The following is an 18,842-nucleotide window of genomic DNA, read 5'->3' on the forward strand; positions in this document are numbered from 1 at the left end:
GGCCGTACGCTATCCTTAATTTAAACTGCCCGGATTAGAACCGTCCGAGTCAGACCGTCTGAATCACAACCTCCCGGATTAGAACTCGTATGAAACAGAACCTTTGAGCTTTTTTGACGGGTCTGATTAGTACCCGTTCAAATTCGTTTGGTTCAAACCCGAGAGCTGTTCTGATTGAGAGCTCTCAGAATACCTAAGTGAAGCTTAAATTAAATAACTTATACCTCTGAGTCTCTATCCCATCCCATCAACTAAGCCATTAGCGATCCGGACGGTTCTGATTAAGATAGGCGTATGCAGTTAGATCCTCTGAATACCTACCTTGTACTACAAGCTAGAACGTTGCTTCTCCTACATTGGCCGTCAAACCTCCCCTTGGTTATTCGGTACCCCGGCAGGAAATGTGGAGACCCGAATGAAACTCGACCCATCCTGTCTGCTATACAACGGTCGTGGTACTGTAATGCATGAGCTCATGCACATCCTTGGGTTCTACCACGAACATCAGAGAGACGATCGTAACAACAGCCCAAATCAGAACCCGTTTTGGCGGTTCTGATTAGTACCAGTTCTGATTCGGGATTGGTTCTGATTTGCAGCTCCCCCCCCCCCCCCCGAGGATTCCATAGGACCCGCAGCCCCTGAAACACAATAACATCTGTTCCTTATTATTATTTCCGTGTTCCTCTTCCTCCTCCCACCCACATCATCATTTTTCAAAAAAAAACACATTCATACATACGTTTGTGCTCTCCTAGTCCTCCTAACCAAGTGGTCGTTTTCCGATGTATGGATAACCCGATTTGTCGCTCTTCGTTCTCCTGCTCCGTCGTTTTGACTTCATCTTTTCCTTCGCCCGTAACAAGGTTTCCTTCTTCTTCTTGTTTTTTTTTGCGTCTTTTCCTCCTCCGTCTTCTTCTTCGTCCCCTTCTTGATTTTGTGAAAAGAGTGTGCCCACAAATCCCCTCCGATGTCCAAATCCTTTAGTCAACTCCACCTCTTTTTTATATTTCCATGTCTTCCACAGACACATGTGTCTTCCAAGAAGGATGCTTCCTTCCTTCTTTCTCTAAACTCCAATTGTCGTGTTTTCAACCCACTTATCTTCTTCTTCTCCTCCGTTTTTCTTTCCCATTTTACTCATTTGCAGTTGTCTTTGTGTGCAACGTCTTCTGTTTGACGCCTTCTGGATTCTATTCGAATTCTGGTGAGTGTTTTATTTTATTTCAAAGATCAGATATTACAAGTTTAGTTTATAAGACTTAACGATCAGTCAGATCCGTTTGATTTAGAGACCATATGGTCATACTTTCTTAGACTTTTCCATTTTTATACAATTTTTAAGCCCCACCCCTTAAACAGATGTCGGGATTGATACAGCCTTCTCAAATTGCTTATACCTGTACTTGTCTGGTAATTTCTGAGACCAAAAGTCAAATTTCAAGTCCAGTAGGTCAAGACCTAATTTAGTGTCCCCGCTAGTTCCCAAAAACTAATTTGCAGTCCCCTTTACCAATGGTTTAATTGCCCATAACCGAACCCCAAACTGCTAATGAAAAAGGGAGCGGCAAATTAGTTTAGGTTGATCAATGTTCTTTGCACTTTTTAGAAGATACCGAGCCAAACGTTTTGAATATAAACCGAATTTTTTGAACCGGCGACTTCGAGAAATTTCTATCAGTTCATGTTTATCCTGTTTGTCCTGGATGCAAGTCAGAAGCTGATAAGAGCTGATTTTTAGGATTCTCTTGAAATGCAAATTCGATTAGGGCGCCAGGTCAGACCCATTATGTGATATATGGCGGATGTGCTATCTGGAATCTACTAAAGTAGTTGAAATTCTTATAAAAGCTTTAATCGAATAACTTATTTTTTCATCAGTCTTGGATTGATCCGTCTGGATTCCTAGAATGTTTGGTCAGGAGTTCGAAGCGAAGGTCTAACGTAGTGCCAAATTTTATATCATGCATTCGTTAGATGTAATTCTACCTAAACCTGAATAAGTATAGGTTTGTTAAAGGTCATCAAGAGTTTTCATCTGTGCGTCAAACTTTTGACCTATAACCAGATTAAGTGCAGCGCTGACTCACTAATTTTTTAGAAAAGTGTTACTGAACTAATTCTTTCTAAACTTACCTAATTTTTTCTAAACCATTGCTAAACTCTGGTACTTAAAGGAGGACTGAAGTCATATTTTTATTGCAGGTTCCGACACTTCATACAGTTCTAAAAATGGCTCTAAACGCCACAATTTCCGTTCGCCTGACGAGTTTTTTCGCGCTGTCGTGTAATCCTCTCGGACAACATTTTTGCTCAATTTCTCGCTTCATCACTTTTTTCAACATTTATATTGGTTAAACTAACAAAACATTAGATATGGACAGTGTAGCTTTGTCACTGTACTATTTTTGTAGCTATATTTACTCAAAAATTATGATTTCAGACCAGTTTTTTGAGTTTTTTGTGTAACTGGTGGGAATTGAGAAAGAATCGTTGAAAACAAAATATAATTGTACTAGTTGGTTGAACGTGTTGTTCAATGTCTTTCATGCAAGAAATTTGAAATTGGTGACTATGAAAGTTTTGCAGCAACTAAAAGTGCTGCCGAAAACCTATTTAAAGAATTTGAATCTCATAAAATCTAAAATTGGTATAGCAAAGCCCAATTTTCAAATAGCGGTCCCGTTTTTTAACGTTTCTTATAACCATAGTTTGTGTTTACAGATTGTAATTCGTATTTAGACTCCTCCTCCAAAACAGGAAAAGCCAGATCCCTCAAACTAGGTCCGTAGTAAAATTGCGCGTAAAGTCATTTCAATCATGTTTTGAATGTGAAACATAGAACAAAAGTTCAAATCTAAATTGAAAGTCCGCAATCATCCAATATCATTTATAGCATTGTTGCCAACGTCACCATATGAAACATCTTTTCTTAAAAGTACACTTTCTAACCTAACCGGATGTTTTCCCCGCAGTCCTAATTCTAGGTTTTCCCTTTTCGAAAAATTCTATAATCATAGTCCTTCCCTCCTCAATTTTTCCATATATTCGATTATGTGTTTCCATGGCGAGTCAACACATCTAAAAAAGAGAAAAAAAGCGAGGAGAGGATTAGCGCCTCTCTTCTGGAAGGGCAACGAGTGTGGAGATGTCAGGGGAGAGGTGGAGCACATAACACCTCTCTTCTTTTGTTCTTCTATTCTACAACAATCAATTCTTTTATTTTTCATTTATTTTTCTGTCTTGAAGGGTATTAGGTATGGGGGATCAGGTGCTACTCCTCATTTCTTTATTTTTTCTTGTTCTTCTTGCTCATCAATATAATGAGAGCATGACTCTCTCTCTCTCTCATGGGATCAGTCTAAGAAGCCTTTTATTATGATTTCTCTACTAATCGTACAAGATATAGGAGTTGAAAAATATGGAGATTATCAAGGGGATTTCAATTCATTTCATTTTTTCTCAACTGAAAATTCTGTTCATGTCTACGAGAGTGTATGCTCTGTAGACAAGGAGTTTTGTAGTTTTAATCTTGAGACAGACTAGTGTATTCTTTTTATCTGAAAGAGCTTAAAAGATTGTCAGAGAACTTTGTCAAGTAGTTTTCTCTTCATGATTTTTATGTTTGACTGAAAGAGTAAGGTAGACTGCAAAGACTGCAAAGGTAGACTGCAAAAGAGATAGCTTTGATAATTATCATTTTCAACTCCATTCCTCTTTTTGGAAAACTTAGTCAGATTGATTCAGTAGGGAAGGGAAGGTCATGGAAATTACCTAAAATCTCGGCAGCGTGGTGTAGATTTCAACTTACTTAACTAAAATCTTAAGAAAATCAAGTAAGACCCAATCAGAGCATCTCGGAATTTTCTTAGGAAAAATTAAAAAAAAACTTATCTTTCCAGTTTTTGCCCTCGAAGTCTGGTGTTCGAGAAAAAGAAGGTCAATGATCGAGAAAATGACCAATTATTCCCTTTCTGACACGAGATTTTTGAAAAGGTTTTTTCCGAACTTTGACAATGTTTTTCTCGAATATCTGTATGGATTTGACGGTTCTGATTCGGGCAGTTTCTAACATCATTAAACTAGTGGTCCTCTTGAGATTTAGAAATCTGTCTATTTATCTCATATTTCTATCAATTCCTTTTACTGACAATCTCCAAGGACTTCATCCTCTTTTTTCTAGTTCTACACAGAACTAGGTAAGTATTCAGAATCCCCAAAAAATTCAAGAACTCAAAAAATTCAAGAACCTTTATTATAGATTAGTAGTCTCACTGCGCCCTTTGGACGATTTTTTGGAAAACATCTTTATGGCGCTTTTAAGAGCAAAATATAGGTTTTCAAAGGTTTTAGACCCCCTTTTCACTATTTCCAGCTTGTTTCCAGTTTTTGCAAGCTTTGAGGGGAAAGTAGAAGTTTGGGTTTCCAGCAGTTCGCGTCACTATGAAAAGTATTAATTTTGAAAACAAAAACGATGCAAAAAAGAAATGGAGTAGACGGTGTTCGAACCCTGGTTGTCAGATTCCCACTTCGAGTTTTAGCTAAAATCCCACTGCGCCATTCAGACGATTTTTTGAAAAACACGATTTTTGGGGGTTTTAAGAGCAAAATATAGGTTTTCAATGATTCTAAACTCATTTTTCATAATTTCAACGCGTGATTTCCAGCAGAAAAGCGGAATTTTGAGCCCAAAAACTCGAAAAATCGGGTGTCCAGCAATATGCCTGAAAATTGTTATAAAGCTTCCCCTTATCTCGTACTAAAAATTCCCCCCAGTGACGTCTCCCTCCATACACATTCCACGAGAAAAAAGCAAACACCTCTCTCTTCTCTTTTTTTCAAACAAATCCCTATCGATCTTCTGATATAGCCTCCCCTGACACCTCACACACTAAGCCCTTCCTGCCATAATCCATAATCCGAGCCGCCCATCCCTCTCTCCCATTTTCAGCTTTTATTCTTCTTCTCCTCAATTTCAATTTCAATTTGTTCCCTATCTCTCCCGAAAAAGAAAAATAAAACTTTTTGACCATTAACATGCACTTTTCCTGATCAAAATACGTCGTTGTCTTTTGTTTGGTAGCAGAAAAGAGAAGAAGAAGAAGAAGAAGAAGAAGAGAAAAAATGACGAAGAGAGGTGGAGAGGGAAAGGGAATGCAAATTAGTCAACCAGAAACATGCATCCGTTATTAGTTTTGTGTGTGCAGCATCAATCTCATCTACTTATCCTCTTCTCCTTTGCCCCCAAGTTTCCCCTTTTTCATCATAATCATAAGATTTCCGACGAATAACAAGTCACATCTCTATATGTATAATCTCTTTTGAGTAGATGAGCAGCCCCGGAGGAGAGAGATGCATTACTTTTATCTATCCAAGAGTTTTCTTTTTTTTCAATTTTCTCAATGGATTTGGTATAGAGTTTTCTAGAAGTCCAAAAATGGATTTCTTTCGAAGGCTGAGGGGGTTTTGAATTTGCCACCTACTTTTTAGCACACTTGCAAAAGGGCCACCGCGTAACTCGCTTCAAGCTGAGTTTTATGAGCTGAAAATTATACCAAAATGTAGATCTCGACGAGTTCTGGTTTTTTGAGGGGTTTTGAAAATTCCATCATCTACTTTTTGATAGCCTTGTTAGATACTCGGTTCTTTTTAGCACATTTGCAAACTGGCCAACTTGCTTCAAACGCATTATTATGAGCTGAAAATTATACCAAAATGTAGATCTCGACGAGTTCTATGTCCGTGATCTACTACGATCCGGATGACTAGTTGTGAAAGTACCATGATCAGGATAAAGTGCCGAAAAACCAAGATAGCCAAAGCTTGTCCTGCGGCACATTACCGAATAGCCAACCGGCCCGTAGTAGATCACTGATATAGAGCTCGCTGAGATCTACATTTTGGTATATTTTTCAACTTGTAATATTGAGTTTGAAGCGAGTTACGGCCCGGCACGTATAGCTCATTTCGGCCCAAGTATGGAAAGGACAACGGGCATACTCTGTATCTACAGATTTCAAGGTTGAGTCGCTACGCAGTGTGAAATCATGCAAGTGCCCTCGCGAAATCAACGAAAATTTTATTACCGCGTTCTGTTCACCAGTCTAAGTATACATCACGCCATGAGTCGCTACGCCGTGACATCTACTTTTTGGTAGCCTTATTAGATGGTCGGTTCATTTTAGTGCCAGCCAAACTATGAGTACAACATAAGAATCCAGTACAATCAGAATCCTCATAACTTCCGTTTTCTAAGTGTTGATTGTAAACTTTTCACCAAAGCTCTGCGTCAGTAGAAGGACTGTGACATCAGCGACATCACCATACTCATTTTTCCGGTGCTTATCACAAACGAAATTGGTCGTTCCTCCTATTTCTTATTAAGATATCTAGAAAACAACAATCGTTTTCAAACAATTAACTTCAGAGATCGGACTATTCACAAAGCCTTTTCTTACTTTCAAAAATAGATTAGAACCTTGTGAATAGCTTGCGAGCCTTAGCTATCTGTGGCTTAACTATGACGTCGATTACATTCGCTTCTGCACTTTTTCTCATATTTCCTTCCGATTCTGTCCATTTAATCGGAACTGCGAAGGAATCTTGTAACCGCCCATCACGCTGTACATATTATCGCCGTATTGTACTAATCTCCGTGAGATCATAGAATTAGCTTTTGCTAGAAGCTTCAGGCTCCGCGACAATTCGCAACTAGACATTTCGCAACTGCGACATTCCGCAACCACACCGCATTTGCATATTTAGGTCAGTTGAAAATGTTGAAACCGAAGGGTATGGGAACATATTTGAAAACATTAAATAGAAGAAAAAGTTATCTGACCCATTTTTAGACAAAACTAGGTTAAACTATTGCTAGTTCTATAGTTGCGAAACGTCGTAGTTGCGGAATGTCGCAGTTGCGAATTGTCGCGGAGCCAAGCTTCACTATCAGCTATTTTGACCCCGTGGATTCCTAATAATTAAAATTCTGTTTTAAGCGGAATTCGAAATAATCGAAATTTCTAGAGCTTGTGAGATTTGAGCGTTTTCAGCTTGGGAGCAACACCTCAGGAACGCAGAGAAAGCAGACACCCTCGCTTATCTGCTCCCTCTCTTTTCTGAAGCATTATTTTTCTTGTTCTTGAATTTGCTGAGTATCGACTCTCAGTGATATCTGCTGAAAATAAGGATAATTTTTGACATCGTTACAATATTCCACGGATTATCACTAATCCCGCGTTTCATAATTTCAGAGCTGTCGTCTTCGAAGCAGCAAGTAGTGCTGAGTCAGGCGTCAGCAGGAGGCTCGGGCTCCGATTCACGCAAGCCGTCGAAGGTGAATGTGCACGTGAAGGACGGCGGGGACGCGAGTCGACGCAACACAATTGATCTACAGATTGGCGAAGGCCGCTCGAGAAAGAATACGCTGGTCAAGGTGAACGGCGAGGTCGTCAGTGTCACGCATTCGGCGAGCAGCGACGTGAGTCATGAAGCCCTTCGAAATCTTGTTAACGTCTTCTGATTTTCAGGACATGAGCAATTCGCCGAGAATCCCACGAAACCTGTCAGTCCGTGCTAAGGATCAACAAGGTGTCCAAAACAACCAGGAAGCTAACGAGGAGGGTCAGAACTCTGGCCGACGAATCGATAACACTCAGGTTAGGTCAAGCCACGCCCCCTCAACTTGTTTCTAGTCAATTTATAGTTTCAGTCATGGCCATTTTTCAATCCATCCACTCGGTTTCGTCTACTCAAAATAATTTTTGTGTTGATGTGTCTTGTGGACATCATGCACTGGGCATATCTCCTTCGTGACGACACTAATGAGAATCCCAACTCGTGGAGATTCTACAAGAAATTCAAGAGTTTTGATCTCTATTATCTCGTCGCCCGCATGTTCGCCGACATTTTCACGTGTGTCCTCGGACTGGGCGCCGCGATGTGGACGAGAAAACCGTTGTTGACACTACCGTGCACCACGATTCAACTCCTTTTCTTGTTGATTCGAGCGGCGGTCTGGTCGGTGAGAAGCTATAATCGGGTGCTCGAGAAGACTCATGCCACTAATGAGGATAAGGTGAGAGAATCGTTATGGTAGCTGAAGACGTGGGGATTCTGAGTCTGGTTTCAGATAGCGGCTAGCATCAAAATGAGCCGAGATACAAGGTGTTTAGTCTGGAAGCTACTAGGGATCACAAACTAAAAGTGATGTGTACCTCGGTTCATTTGAAAGCTACCGTGATTTTGAGTACAGATTCTGAATCCTAACGTTGTCAGCTTTCCAATGACATACATATATTTCAATTATGCGTTCAAACCCAATAATCTTGCGTAATGGACCTATTCTGGAGGTAGGAAAAAAGCAAACAACTCGTTTTTACTACTAGCAACTACCTCCAGAATACTGCTACCTCCAGAATAGGTCCAAAACTTGCAAACTCGAAATTCTGAGCTTTTTCCGATCTAGCTTGTCAACACTGTAATTTTCTTATGATTATACACACTCAAATAAAACCTATATGACTGAAAAGTTGAAGACGTCAGGATTCTGAATTTGTTTTCACAACCACGATATTATCAATACGTACCGAGATATAAGCATTTTAGTCATAAAGCTTCGTGCTACAGACTTTTTTGGCGTATCTCGGTTCATTTTGAAGCTATCAAACAATTGAGAACAGATTCTGAATCCTCCGACGTCAGCTTTCTAAGGATGAAGGTCTGAGCCTGATTTATTTTGAGTGAACGGTACAGCTGAACCAACTAGCCCAGGGAAATTCGGAATTCCGACACACCTTGTCGAGTACGGTAGAGCGCATTTTCTGGTGCGATATTTTAACGACCGCTTCTAACACATTTCTACATGAAACTAACTAATGCATTTTCAGCTCTTCGTCATCTGTGAATTCGCCCTCCCTGCCATCTGGGCTCTCCTCTCATTCCTTATCGTCCACACTACCCGCCGCCTTCGTTGCTACGAACAACTTCACGGATACGCCCGCCCACCGATCATTGTGCTAACTGTCAAGAATGACGATAATGATGAAAGCGTTCAAATCGAAATTGCTTAATTTATATTAACTTTTTTATTAGCAGTAGAGCACGGTTGTTACAATTGCGCTCTATCAAAGCTAAAAGAGATTTCGGTAGAGCGCGGTTGTAAAAATCGCCTTTTGCTAATATTCTCTCGTCGCATAATCAATCGATGCAGAACGGGTGCTCCCCGGACATTCTTTTTTTTTCTTAAAGTTTTTCTTAATTTATTAATTAAAAATCAATATTTTAGTTATACCGTCAGTATTCATGTATTTTTAAATAAAAAATTTTCTAATAAAATTGTCTTAAAAACCCTCTTTTTGTTTTAAAAACGACTGAAAATGGCTGAAAATGGCAGAAAATTCAAGAGATTCGTTGAAAAAAATAAATCCCTACAGTAACCCTCTTTTCGCGGCGAGACTCAGAACAACAAAAATTGAATGCGCCTTTAATTTTCAAATTAAATTAATTTTTTTGCAATTTTTTTCTTCGATTTTTCCCAATTTTTCGCCAATTTTCAGCCGAAAAATGGCTGAAATTCCACCAGAAGAGCAATACGAGACGGATACAATCTTCTCGCAAGAAGGAGATCTTCCAGGTTTTGAATAAATGACTTTAACAATTAAAAAAATTAAATTTTAAAGATTCATACCTTCAAACAAAACTGCGCGATGTGGAATCCGATACGGAAGTGTTTTCGGATGGAGAGAGTAATTTGGTAGAGAACAATCTTTAAAAAATTGAATTTTTATGCCCAAAATTTGATTTTTTTCAGAAAAGCGAACAATTCCTCACTGTCGATCTCCCATCACCAACTACAAAAGTCGACAGCGATTCGTTCAAAAAACTTGTCGAAAACGTATAAAAAACCTGAAAATCAATAATTTAACACGAAAATTTTGAAATTTTCAGTCAAAATTCGTATGGGGAAGTGGAAATAATGCGACGCCGTCGTCGGAATTCGATAGAATAGTGTTCCAGGACGATGAGTATGATATTACTCAGGATAGTTTCAGATATGGAAGGTGAATAGAAGAAAAGTGGAGAAATACGCGAAAAATGAAGAAAAAACGGGAAAAATTGATGAAAATTCGATTTTTTAGAAGGAAAAAGTCGATTTTTGACAGGTTTTTAAAAATGAAAATTGCGGTTTTTAGCTTTTTTTCGCGAGAAAATCAGTTTTTTTTCAGTAAAATTGTTGAGAAAATCCTGAAAATAAGCTGACGGCCGCAAAATTTTGTCTGAAATGTTTTTTTTTAGTTTTTTTTGCTGAACAACTCGATTTTCGACATTTTTTCTGGGAATTAATGGTTTTTTGAGCTATTTTCGGTGAAATTATGAAATTATTGTGAAAACAGAGAGAAATTTGATTTTAAAAAAATCACAAAATTTTATTGAAAATATCATTTTTAACTTATTTTCGTTGATTTTTCCATGATTTTAAAGCGAAAAAACATGAATTTCGTTTAACTACATCTGGATATGCTGGTTTTTTCGCAAAAATGTGAAAAATCTTTTAAAAAACGATTTTGAGCCGAAAAACCACGTTTTTTGATCATTTTTGCTGGAAAAAATGAAAAAATTTCATCTTTTATTTTCATGAAATCACAACTTTTGTCTCAAAAATCTAATTTTTTAGTAAAATTCCATCTGGAAATGCTGTTTTTATCAGAAACAGGTAAAAAATCTGAAAAAAAATCAATTTCGAGCCGAAAAATCAAGTTTTTTTTATCAATATTTCCAGAAAAATGTAATTTTTTGTCTATTTTTGCTGGAAAAAATCAAAAATTTCGATCAATTTTTGCATGAAATCACTAATTTCGTCTCAAAAACCTGATTTTCCAGTAAAATTCCATCTGGAAATGCTGTTTTTATAATAAACGTGAAAAATCCGAAGAAATTTCGATTTTAGTCGAAAAATCACAATTTTTGATCATTTTTGCTGGAAAAAATGAAGAAATTTCATGATTTTTTTTTCATAAAATCGCCATTTTCGTCTCAAAAAACTCATTTTTCTGTAAAATTCCATGTGGAAAGGCTGTTTTTATCAGAAACATGTAAAACTCTGAAAAAAATTAATTTAGAGCCAAAAAATCAGGTTTTTGATCATTTTTGCTGAAAAAAATCAAAAATTTCGATCATTTTTTACATAAAATCAGCATTTTCGTCTCAAAAACCTGATTTTTCAGTAAAATTTCCGAGTGTCCCACCCATTTCCCTCATTTCCAGAGTAACCGCCGGTCCGAGTTACAACTTGGTAACCGGGAAAATGCCACAAGAAATCCTTGAAAAAGTGAAAGAGAAAGACGATGAGATGATCGAGACGGTGACAGAGGACGAAACGACACATTTAATCACAACGGAAGTGAAGATTTCATTGAATTCTGGAGATGGGGATTGTTCTGGAGAGAGATTCAGTGTATTCGATGGGTTGTATGATAGTCAGATGCCCAAATTCTTCAAGTATCGAGACGCGTTTCCGGTGATTAGTTATGAGACTTATGGGCGGTTCCATTCTGACTAAGGACGATCTCCGAGGAGATATGGAACGTCACTTATATTATTGGAAAGCTGAGAAAACGCTGATTCCAAATATATATTCTGTTCTTGCCTTCTGGGTCGGGTATTCGAGAAAAACAAGGTTAAAGTTCGGGAAAATTAAAAAAAAAAATTTTATGATTCGTCATTTTCTCGAACTTTGGCCTTGTTTTTCTTGAATACCAGGCCTCGATGGCAAAAACTGAATATATATTTGAAATCAGCGTTTTCTCTGCTTTCCAATGATATAAGTCACCTTCCATATCTCCACACTGACTCGTTGATCATCCCTAAGCTCGAGCTCTGTCATAATTTCTTCCCGAATAGGAGTTTCTTCACTTACTAGGGAAGGTCATGGACTCGGTCTGGAGATATGGGTCGTGACCTATATCATTGGAAAGCTGAGAAAACGGCGATTCCAAATATATATTCAGTTTTTGCACTCGAGGTCTGGTATTCAAGAAAACAAGGTCAAAGTTCGTAAAAATAACAAATTATTGCCTTTCTGACACGCGAAAAATGTTTGGAAACTTTTTAGCGATTTTCGCGTGTTAAAAAGGCATTGGTTTGTCATTTTTCCAAACTTTGACTTCGTTTTTCTTGAATACCAGGCCTCGAGGGCAAAAACTGAATATATATTTGAAATCGCCGTCTTCTCAGCTTTCCAATGATATAGGTCACGACCCATATCTCCAGACCGAGTCGGTGACCTTCCCTAGTTAGGATATCTCAAATGACAGGTCTTGGAGACCTCTTAATCATGGATTTATCAAGAATTCTCGAAAAGTGAAAGTCTCTGTGAAACACGCCATTAAAGTAGGGTGGAAAAAACTGAAGACTTGAAGTTGAAATATCAAAAAAGGTCCTAATTGAAAGTGAAATCACAATTATTACCGGAGTAACAAAGTCCCGATGTTTTTCAACGGCTCGCAAAAGTCGTTTTTTGTGATCTCCAATAGAGATGAGTAGAAGAGTAGAAATAGTGGTTCAATAAGTGAAACTTGTTAAAAAACATGATCTAAAAATATTAAAAACTAAAATAATTACAGCCATTTAAGCTTTGTAATCCGCCTTCCCCCCATGAATGGTTGTGAATAGTTTAGTTTTTAATATTTTTAGATCATGTTTTTTAATAAGTTTCACTTATTGAACCCCTATTTCTACTCTTCTACTCATCTCTATTGGAGATCACAAAAAACGACTTTTGCGGCCCTTTGAAAAACATCGAGACTTCATTTTTCAGGTAATAATTGTGATTTCACTTTCAATTAGGACCTTTTTTGATATTTCAACTTCAAGTCTTCAGTTCATTCTACCCTACTTTAATGACGTGTTCCACAGAGACTTTCACTTTTCGAGAATTCTTGATTAATCCATAATTAAGAGGTCTCCAAGACCTGTCATTTGAGATATCATACGTGAAAAAAGCTCCGATTCGGGAAGAAGTTATTAACAGTTCTCCCCTCTCACAACTGCGCCCCACCGCAAATGAGAGAGTATTGGGTGCGAGAGACGCAGAGTTTTTTCTCGCGCCGACACAGATTTTCACAGTTTATGACCTATTTTCGCATTTCTTGATAGTATTTTTCGTAAATTGCTATGAAAAATTGCGAAAATACGTGAAAACTGAGAATCTATGTCGGCGCGAGAAAAAAGAAACAAACTCTGCGTCTCTCGCCAATACTCTCTCGTTTGCGGTAGGGCGCAGTTGTAAGTCACCCATCTTTTCTTCCAGGAAATTCACGGAATCTGGACTCTCCTCTTCGATCAAGAACACTATGGAGACATGTCGACATTCGAACTCCAAGCATCGATTTGTGCTGCATTGAATTCAAAACATCATCTGATTATATGTATTGGAGTGGATAAATACAATACGGTCACTGGTGTCGAGATGTCTGCAACCGAACGTGTTGTGTTCAGAATGGCGTTGACGAGAGCTGTCGCTGGAGAATTCCAGCCGCCGCTTATTAAAGTACGGGCGATTATTTGTCTATTTTGAGATGTTTTTTCAGTATTTTGACCGGAAAATGTTACATTTTCAAGTTTTCTATTAGCTCGGCACAGTTCTTACAACTGCGCTCCACCGAAATTCCTTTTGAAAAATGTCTCTTTTTCTCTGAGGATCTCAATTTCGCATACATTTTTCATCGATTTCGGTAGAGCGCGGTTGTAAGAAGCGTGTCGTGATAATATATTTTGGTAAAAAGTTCCAGTAAAATCCTTTTTGAAATGCAGCTTTTATTGTTAAAAAATAATTTAAAAATTCTTATCAAATATGGCAATTTTTAGTCAAAATCGTCAAAAGGAGCTTTTAATGCGACTTTCTGCGTAAAAAATTATCAAAAATCACATATTTTTTTTATCAAAATTGATGAAAATTGATGAAATATTATGTGTTTTCGAAAATCGGCAAAATTTCGGTCAAAACCATCAAATTCCCCTCAAAAACGTTCTGAGATTATTCACTTTTTTGCCAAATTCAGTGGGTTTTTGACCAATTTTTATACTAAAAACTGTCAAAAATTGCCGTTTTTATCCCAATTTTTCTTCAAATTCAATGCTTCATTAGTTCTCAATAACAAAACCAATTACTCCCAATTTTTCAGAAAAAAAAAATTGAAAATGCGTTTTTTTGGCAATTTTCAGTCAAAATCATCAAATTTTCCCAAAAATCTTGAATTTCCCTACAATAAACACTCGAAAATGTTACATTTTCGAACAATTTTTGACCATTTTTATAATAAAAACTGCTGAAAATTGTCCCATATTCATTCCAACTATCACATTTTCCCTGAAATCGCTTTCAGCTCGGCACGTTTCTTACGACTGCGCTCCACCGAAATTCCCTTGAGAAATGTCTCTTTTTCTCTGAATATCTCAATTTCGCAAACTATTTTCTTCGGTTGCGGTAGAGCGCAGTTGTATGAAGTGTGTCGTGCTAATACTCTCAATCAATTTCCCAGATAAAAACATTAAAAATGCGGTTTTTTGGCAATTTTTCGCTCAAAACCATCAAATTTATCCGAAAATCGTGAATATTAAATAATTTTTGACCATTTTTTTTAATAAAAACTTCTGGAAATCGTCCCAATTTCCAGGTGCCCCCGAAACAATTGACCGGTGTCTCCCCAATGAAACGCGACGTCTCCGAGATGACTTCTAACATCGACGTCATGTTTATCCCGGTGCTCGGAGGGGGCTCGACGGGCAGTGGAGACTCCGCCCCCTCGAGATTCCTGGTCGTTGTTCGTGTGAAAGAGTTGACCGAGAAGTTGTATCAGTTGTCTTCCGGTCGAATTTATGTGGAAGAGAATGGCCGTGTCGTCGAGTTGGCCAATGTTAATGAGGTCGAAATTCAATTATAATCGGATTAATTTGTTATGGAAATTGTTGATTCTTTTAGGCGTTCCATAATCTGATTATTAACAAAGAGACTCCATCGATCGGAAGTTTGTTCATGATTGAACCGGAACCGTTTATAGAGGATACTCAATTGGAAATTGATGAGTACTCTAGTAGTGAAGAGGAAGACGAGATTTGTGAAGTGAAGAAGGATTCAGAAGGCGTTCCAAGCAAAATTGAGGCGGTCGTTCAAGAAATTGTTATTCCGGAAGAGTAATATTTTCAGATTTAGGGGAAGAATAGACTGGAAAATGGCTAGAAATAGCTGAAAATAGCTGGAAAATTGGCAGAAATCAGAATTGCCACGGGCCGTTTAGAACCAAAATTTGCATAGTTCTCAAGGCCCGGCCCGGCTTCAAAAAATGACCCTTTTTTTCGAAATTCTTTCAATTTTTCATCGAAAATGTGACCATTTTTTGACTATTTTTCAGAATTTCTTCTAATTCTGGATGATAGTTTGACTTTTTCGCGAAAAAATTCAAAAAATTTCCAAAAAATTTGAACATTTGACTTTCGCGCCAATTTGCCCGGCCCGGGCCTTGACAACTATGAAAATTTGCAGTTTTTTAAGACTGAATTTCGAAAAATTCGAAATTCAATCAAAAAGTGAATATGTATGATAATTTAAGATTTTTTCCTCTGAATTTTCAAATAAATTTTTTTTTAATTTTAAAAATGAGCACCCATCTGAAGTTTTAGGAGTAGAATAGACTGAAAAACGGCCAGAAATAGCTGAAAATTGGACCGAAAATGCACCAAATCGCGAAATTTAGGATTAAAAATTATATTTCGTGGTTTTTTTCGGATTTTAACCGATTTTTCGGCCTTTTTTGAAAAAAAAAAGTGATAAAATTCGATCTTGGAATTCACAATTTTTTGACGAAAAATTTAAGTTTGAAGCAGATTTCTATCAAAAATGTGAATTTCAATCGTAAAAATTTAGTAAAATGTGATTTTTCTTGTTTTTTACACCGAAATTAGAGGTTTTTTGGTTAAAAAAGTGTGATTTTCGAACAGAAAATTACAGTTTTCAACCGAAATTTTTAAAATTTCTAAATCTCCAAATTCATTTTTTTGTTGAAGTTTTGACTGAAAATTGACTGAAGATTGGTCAAGAAAATAGACAAAATCAATATTTTCAGTAAATTTATTAGCTCAACACGCTTATTACAACCGCGCTCTATCGAAACCGATAAAAATAGTGTGCGAAATCGAGAGACTCAGAGAAAAAGAGACATTTTTCCAGGGAATTTCGGTGGAGCGCAATTGTAAAAACTGTGTTGAGCTGCTACAACTGCGCTCCACCGAAATCCCTTTGAAAAATGTCTCTTTTTCTCTGAGTCTCTCGATTTCACACACTCTTCTCTTCGGTTTCGGTAGAGCGCGGTTGTAACAAGCTTGCCGTCTAATATATTTCTATTTTTATTTTCAGATCTCCCGCCACTAGTACCAATAACCAAATCGTCGCGAGACTCTCGTCAGCCACCGAATCGATTCTCTCTCGTCTCGACAGTCCACGCGTTCAGAATTTCGGATGGCTTCTCTTCGCCACCGCCGTCGTTTATAGTGTCTATCAGGCGGCCAGAACTAAATTCTAATTATTTAATCGAAGCTCTTTTTGTAACATTTTTATGCCTCCTGCCTTTTATTGTTTTTTCTCTGTTTCATTTTTTATTGTTTTTTGGTGTTCAACACAGTAGAAATATTCGTTTTATCGGTTTTCTTTGTAAGGACAGATTTTATAGCCTAGACAGGCTTAGAGGAATAAAAGTAACACGGAAAAATAATTTTATTCCTTTTCAGATTAAAAATAGGCAATTTTTCAAAAAACAAAAGAATAATAAAATAATCCGCTCGAGGCAAAACTCGAACCAGAAACTCTCTGCGCTCCGCACAGGTGAATCGCGGAAAGCGTGTAATTTGTCAAATATTGTTCGCGGATTTGTCCGGATACGTACAAGCGATGATACCTATTATTGGTGTGTAATTGGTAAATCGCGAATATTGATGTATTATTCGCATATTGCTCGCAAATCGCGACTAAAAACGTATGATATTTGTCTTATCGCGATCGGTAATTGTTCACGTATCGCGAAAATTTTTTGAATTCGCTGGGTTTGAGAAAAAAATTATTGGAACATTTTTAGAAAAAAAGAAAAACAAAGACAAAAGAATGGATAACATAAGAAGGGTGAATCAAATTATACATGGTAAAGTCAGTAATAAATTATTTTTCGTCCTCATGAGCTTCGCCTCCTTTTCGAACTCCTCTCAAAACAGCTTCATTGAATCGTGGCCGTCGATGGTGTTGTTCATGGGGTTGAGGGGTATTTCGATGCTATAAAATAGAAATTAGTACTTAAAACACAACTTTAAAAAAATATTACCTAAAGATGTTCCCATATATTCTCAGATAACAAGCCGAAGAAGCTATAAAATTGGTCGCTCTTCTTGATCCTCTGAACGCATTGTGAATCCATTTCCGTAGATTTTTCATCCGAAATCGTTTGAATTATCATCCTATACTGTCCTATCCAAATCTGAAAATATGTCTCCATTTACAATTAGACTCACAATGTGATTGCAGACAAACCTCTTCTTGTTTATTGTCCAAGCAGCTTATATTCTTTTTTGGTTGTCACTTGAGAAGTTCTTTTACAGAAAGCTGTAAAAAAATAGGAAAAAATAATGAAAATAAAGTAAAATGAGAAACAAAAGACAGAAAACAATGTCACGCCCACATTTTCGCGATTAACCAATAACTTATCAGCTCAGGCAACTCAATATCAATCTAATTAGACGCGGCATCAGTTAGATTAGCTTGAATGTTGGCATGATTAGATTAATGCCGCGTCTAATTAGATTGATGAGCAATCTTGTAAGATTAATGCGCCGTCTCATTAGATTAGTGTGAAATCTTGAGTAACTAGTCATAACATTTGAAAATTCTTTAGGTAAAAAAGAAATAGTAAATTTATTCAAATTAAAAACAAGATTTTTTGCTTACCAAAGAATTTATTCATGATTTCATCGCAATGTTGACTTTTCTTCCAAACCAAATGAAAGTTGTGAAGACTGAAGACTGCAGTTGAAGACTTGATGAGCCATAGAAACCGAAAAATACAATTTTTAATAATGGAAAATCGTGAAAAAGTCGATAAAACCGCAAACGAAATTAGTTCGCAACGATTTCAGGCTTTCGAGACATAAATAGAAAATTAAAACTCAGAAAAAAAACATTAAAATAAAAATTGAAAGTAATTTTGCGCGTTTTGTACTGACTTATTCTTGGATCCTTGGCGCGAACGAAGTTTGCGCAAGCAAAATCCACTAATCTAATTAGATTGTGATTAGATTGATGCGGTTGTAGGATTAGATTAATATTGAGTTGCCTGAGAGACTTATCGGGATAGTCCAATATTTCGTCAATTATTCATCGACCCGGATAGTTTCGCGATCATGCGTATTACAAGTCTTCCATTTTCGCGACATGTGAGTGATTTCCCAATTACTTGTAAGCGTATGATTATTCATGAGTCGCGATTCACCTGTGCGAACAGTGTTGTTAACCACTCGACCACGCGTGCACTCTATTGGTGGCGACAGTAGGTGTATATCTTTCCGGTGGTTTTTGAAGCTGTGGGACCATGATACATTCGCGCTCTATTGCTAATATTGATTAAAATCGTGGTTTTTATCCTTTTTTTCAGGGCATTTCATTATCCAGATCAATATTAACCTGATTTAATTGATAATATCAACAAAATGCACTCAAACACGCCGAAAAACAGCGAAAATAGCCAGTTTATTGTGTCGCAACCAATACAAACAGAAAAATATTCAGAATCTCGAACAGATTCTTA

At 37.3% G+C, this 18,842-nt stretch overlaps 1 protein-coding gene across 1 annotated transcript; it reads left to right on the forward strand.

Annotated features, from left to right (window-relative positions):
- Positions 1 to 9,564: 9,564 nt before the first annotated feature.
- GCK72_017101 (uncharacterized protein) lies at positions 9,565 to 16,577 on the forward strand (the record flags this gene model as incomplete). The annotated part of the gene is made up of 9 exons (XM_053731888.1): positions 9,565 to 9,634; positions 9,681 to 9,754; positions 9,812 to 9,895; positions 9,949 to 10,061; positions 11,266 to 11,518; positions 13,310 to 13,549; positions 14,676 to 14,924; positions 14,981 to 15,192; positions 16,412 to 16,577. The coding sequence occupies 9 exons, from the start codon at positions 9,565 to 9,567 to the stop codon at positions 16,575 to 16,577; spliced, it is 1,461 nt and encodes a 486-aa protein (XP_053580801.1).
- Between the last annotated feature and the right edge of the window lie 2,265 nt (positions 16,578 to 18,842).

The sequence above is a fragment of the Caenorhabditis remanei genome, chromosome V (genome assembly GCF_010183535.1).
Source record: "Caenorhabditis remanei strain PX506 chromosome V, whole genome shotgun sequence".
NCBI classification, from domain to species: domain Eukaryota; kingdom Metazoa; phylum Nematoda; class Chromadorea; order Rhabditida; family Rhabditidae; genus Caenorhabditis; species Caenorhabditis remanei.